The 4382-nt window shown below is 63.2% G+C and overlaps 1 protein-coding gene across 1 annotated transcript; it reads right to left on the bottom strand.

Annotated features, from left to right (window-relative positions):
- Window positions 1–282: 282 nt before the first annotated feature.
- Window positions 283–4149, bottom strand: GSC (goosecoid homeobox). The gene is made up of 4 exons (XM_007529075.2): window positions 3904–4149; window positions 1790–2371; window positions 846–1105; window positions 283–637 (listed from the first exon to the last, which is right to left on the bottom strand). Exons 2-4 carry the CDS (start codon window positions 2124–2126, stop codon window positions 473–475), a joined length of 762 nt encoding a protein of 253 aa, XP_007529137.1. The 5' UTR covers window positions 2127–2371; window positions 3904–4149; the 3' UTR covers window positions 283–472.
- Between the last annotated feature and the right edge of the window lie 233 nt (window positions 4150–4382).

Here is a 4382-nt window from a genome sequence, read left to right as displayed (position 1 = left end):
AGACCCCCGCCAGTAGCTTAGTCCCACTCCACCACCAGATACCCGCCTGGCCCAGGGGACTTCTTCCCAGCAGGGTGCAGAATGACCAAGGGGAAACCTTTCCCTCACAGGCTGGTTTTGGGGTTTTGTTCCTAGAACAAAGCCACAAGTGCAGACCGCTCAGTGGCTCTGGGCAGAGACTCCGAGGTGAAGCCCACCCTGCCCAGGATGCCTGGCTAGTGCCCGCTGTGCCTAACAGGGGAAGCAGGGAAGGCGGCCACCTCTATAGCTGTCACTTTATTGGATTGTCAACGTTAACTTAGCTATAAATACTACGTGGGGACCCTGGACACTTGGTCCACAGGCCGGGCGGGGGGCTGTGTATGTACACTATTTACAGTCCCCTTAGGCTCCCCTCCCGCAGGCCTCCTGAGGCCAAGGAGCCAGTGCAGGGGTGCCAGTCTCTGGGCCAGGCACCAGGCCTGCGGCACTGTCAGCTGTCAGAGTCCAGGTCGCTTCTACCTTCCTCCTCCCTCTTCTCTGACGGGGATGCCTTGGAGGACGAGGGCGTCTTGCTCCACTTCTCCGCGTTCTCAGACTCCTCCGAGGACGACCGCTTCTGTCGCCGCCACTTGGCCCTGCGGTTTTTGAACCAGACCTGCCGGCAAAGGACACCAAGTGGTGAGGGGCCGACACCCAGGGTCCTGAGCACCCGCCAACAAGCCAATAAGAGCAGGGGCGCCCCAACACCAGGGCACCCCGGTTTCTGTCTTCAGGCGGCCCGCCGTGGGGCCTAACACGCCACGCAGAGCCTGCACAGCTTGGTGGGGACCCTCCCAGCCCCCTGGGCACCCCAGGGCGCCTACCTCCACCTTCTCCTCACGGAGGTGCACCTTGCGGGCCAGCTGCTCGCGGGTGCCCACGTCGGGGTACTTGGTCTCCTGGAAGAGGCTCTCCAGAGCCTCCAGCTGCTCGTCCGTGAAGATGGTGCGGTGGCGCCGCTTCCGCCGGCAATGCAGCTGGTTCAGGAGCTGCAGCTCCGTGCGGGACAGGCTGCCCACGCCCATGTAGGGGAGCATCTGCGGGGGCACCGGCGACACCAGCACCGAGCCCGGGCCCTCATAGCCTGCGAGCGGAGGAGGCACAGAGCCGGTCAGGCTGCGGGCTGACCAGGCCGCCCCAGGGGGATGAGGGCGCGGGGAACAGGGTGCTGGGATGAGGGTGCGGGAAAACTACACACAAAAAGACAAAAAGAGGGTACGGGGGGATGAGGCTGCGGGGAGAGGTCGCTGGGATGAGGGTTCCCGGGAAACTAAACACAAAAAGAGGGCGCGGGGGAATAAGAGTGCGGGATGAGGGTGCCAGGAAACTACACACAAAGAGGGCGCAGGGGAATAAGGGCGCGGAGATGAGGGTCCCCGGGAAACTACACACAAAAAGAGGGTGCAGGGGAAATAAGAGTGCGGGATGAGGGTGCCGGAAAACTACACACAAAAAGAGGGTGCAGGGGAATAAGAGTGCGGGATGAGGGTGCTGGGAGAAGGCGCTGGAGTGTGGGTGCGGGGAGAGGGTGCTGGGATGAGTGTCCCTGGGAAACTACACACGAAAAGAGGGCGCAGAGAATTAGGGAAACCACGCGCAGGCGGAGGGAGCGGGGAAAGGGGGTCCCAGGAAGCCCTGAACAAGGAGAAGGTGCGGGGGGCATCCGGGCAAACCGCAGGAGGAGAGGAAGTGGGGCCCGGCGTCGGGCTGCGAGCTCCTGGCCCCCCGCCCCGCCAGCCAGACCAGAGGCCCCGACCCCGCGCCTTACCGGGGGGCGTCGGCACGCAGGAGCACTGCTGGGCACCCAGGGGCGCCACGGCCCCACAGCAGCCGGGACCCACGGGCGCCGCCTGCACGTGCAGCTGCCCGTAGAAGTAGCCGCCGTAGCCGAGCCGGGAGCCGCCCACCGCGGCCGGGAGCGCGGAGCCCGCGGGGGCCACTGGCCGCGGGTAGAAGGCACCGTAGTCGGGGCCGCCGGCGGCGAACAACGGGTCCCCGTGCAGACCCGGGAAGACGTTCGCGGGGGGCGCGGCCGGGACCCCCGAGTCCTTGCAGCGCGGCCGGGCGGCCAGGATGTTGTCGATGCTGAACATGGCCGCGGGCATCCCCGTGCAGGGTGCGGGGTGCAAAGGTGCGGGGGTGCGAGGTGCAGGGTGGGGTGCGGGGCGCAAAGGTGCGGGGTGCGGAGCAGGATGCGGTGCCAGCCCCTCCCGCGCTGCGCCGCCTGCCCGCCTGGCCCGGAGGACGCGCTCGGCCGCGGAGCCCCGGCCGGTTATATACGGAGCCGACGTCACCGGGCGCAGCTCCTGGTTATGCAGATGACAGACCGGCCCGCCGCTCCGGGGGGCGCCTGGGGGGAGGGCGGGGGCCCGAACCAGCGATAGTGGATTGCGAATTAATGCAATTAGCCTAAGCCTCCCCGCCCGGCCGCCCGACCCTAATTACCCGGTTAATCTCATTAATCCCCCGGTGCAACCGCGGGACCGCCCCCTGCCCTCCGCAGCCCCCCCCCCCCCCAGCTGGGGGCCAGGCCTGGGGAGCCGCTTCCTCCCCCCGGGGCTGCGGGGCAGGGGGACCCGCGTCCTTGGGGGCGACCTCTACACCCCACCCCCACTTTCGGAATTGTTTTGTTTGGGACGACGCGGGGCGCTGGGCGCCCAAGGTAGCTCCTTCTCCGCACCCACCGGCTGCTCCCACCGTCGCCACTTCATTTTATTGTTTAATCGCTCATCTTGGGGTTCCCTCCTGAACGAAGTCGGGGAGTACAGTCCCTCCCCCACAAAACTTTTTTTTTTTTTTTGAGCTTTGCTTTTTCAAAGGCCCTGACTTGCAAAGTCAGGAAAACTCCAGCGGGTACGTCCTGTTTCTTAAGAAATAGCTTGATTTTTTTTTCTTTTTCTTTCTTTTCTTCGTTGTTGCAGTCCCTTTGAGCCGGAAAACGCCTTTCGCGCCCCTCTCCCCTTTGGCCCCCTCCCCGAGTCCTGGCGCAGCTAGGAATAGGTCCAGGCACCTGGAAACCTGGAAGACGGCCGCGGCCCCCGCGCCTGGGCGTCAGCTTGGTGATTCTTTCTTATTTTTATTTATTTTTTTTAAAGGGACGGCTTTTTGGAAACGGAGTATCTCCCCGTCTCCTACTCCCCTCTCACAAAAAAAAAGAGGAGAAAAAGAAGAAAGAAAAAGGAAAGAAGGAAGAAAGGAAAGAAAGGAAGGAAGGAAGGAAGGAAGAAAGAAAGAAAGAAAGAAAGAAAGAAAGAAAGAAAGAAAGAAGGAAAGAAGGAAAGAAGGAAAGAAGGAAAGAAGGAAAGAAGGAAAGAAGGAAAGAAAGAAAGAAAGAAAGAAAGAAAGAAAGAAAGAAAGAAAGAAAGAAAGAAAGAAAACTTTTTGGAAAGAAAGAAAGAAAGAAAACCTTTTGTTTTCCATCCAGACTTTACAATCGGGGCTATCCCATTCCCCACCCCCAAGCACTGCGTGGCCGGTTCTCTTGGATGTGAGGCCCAGCGGCGCCGGGACTGGGGCCCCCCAAGCCGGCCGGCCGGCACCCCAGCAGGCTCCCGCGGCGCTGGAACCCGGGGCTGGGCGCGGGGCAGCGGGGACCCTGGGCGGCCGCAGCCCCGGAGCGCCCCGTCACCCTCCGGGGAGCAGAGCGCAGCGGCCGAGCGCCCCGCGAAGAGGTAGGCGACCGACCGCGGAAGGGGAGCGGCCCCCCGATCCCCCAAACCCCGCGGCCCGGCCCGCGCCCTGCTCCCCGCTCCCCGCTGCCCGGGACTGCGCCGCCGCTCCGGGGAGAAACGCAGAGCCTGGGCCCGAGTGAAGGAGGTCTTGGCGGGGCCCTGGGATTCTGAGGGGCCCTGGGGCGCTGGGGTTCCCCGGGAGGAAAGATACCTTTAACTCACGCCCGTCTTTGCGGAGCCAGAGTCCCTGCAGGTCCCGGAGCTGGGGACACACCCTTGCCACTTGGTGGTCCCGGGGCGCAGCACCCAAGGGTGCACGGCCGGGAACGCTTCTCTGAGGCCTGCGGGTCCCGGGTCCCCACTTCGGCCTCCCGCCTGCTGGGCTCGGTCCCGGAACCCAGCCCAGCAAGAAGTGATGCAGGGACGCTCGCTCAGCGAGAGGGGGAGGGAGTTGGGGCTCACTTTGGGGAGCAAGATATTTATATTTCTCCTAGAAAGGACCCAAAAGGGTCTCCGAAGAGGGAGTGCAGCCCTCCCTCTGGAGAGGTCAGATCTGGAGCGCCCAGGGTCTCCTGCCTTCTCATAAGTAGACAGTATTAGTATTAATTGTTATTATTATTATTCCTTCACCCCTGTTTTAAAGAAAACCCCCCAGGCCTGGGGGTGGCCCTGCACCCTCTGGGCAGGTGA

This window comes from Erinaceus europaeus, chromosome 22 (assembly GCF_950295315.1).
Source record: "Erinaceus europaeus chromosome 22, mEriEur2.1, whole genome shotgun sequence".
Taxonomy (NCBI): domain Eukaryota; kingdom Metazoa; phylum Chordata; class Mammalia; order Eulipotyphla; family Erinaceidae; genus Erinaceus; species Erinaceus europaeus.
The sequence above is the reverse complement of the archived record's forward strand: the minus strand, read 5'-3'. Positions and strand labels throughout refer to the sequence as shown.

Bases quoted from the DNA above. Each gene is read 5' to 3' on its own strand.
- GSC (XM_007529075.2), bottom strand. From the start codon at position 2,126: ATGCCCGCGGCCATGTTCAGCATCGACAACATCCTGGCCGCCCGGCCG. The intron at 1,106-1,789 runs GTAAGGCGCGGG...CTCCGCTCGCAG, and splicing joins CTGCGTGCCGACGCCCCCCG to GCTATGAGGGCCCGGGCTCG. The intron at 638-845 runs GTAGGCGCCCTG...CTTTGCCGGCAG, and splicing joins TCCGTGAGGAGAAGGTGGAG to GTCTGGTTCAAAAACCGCAG.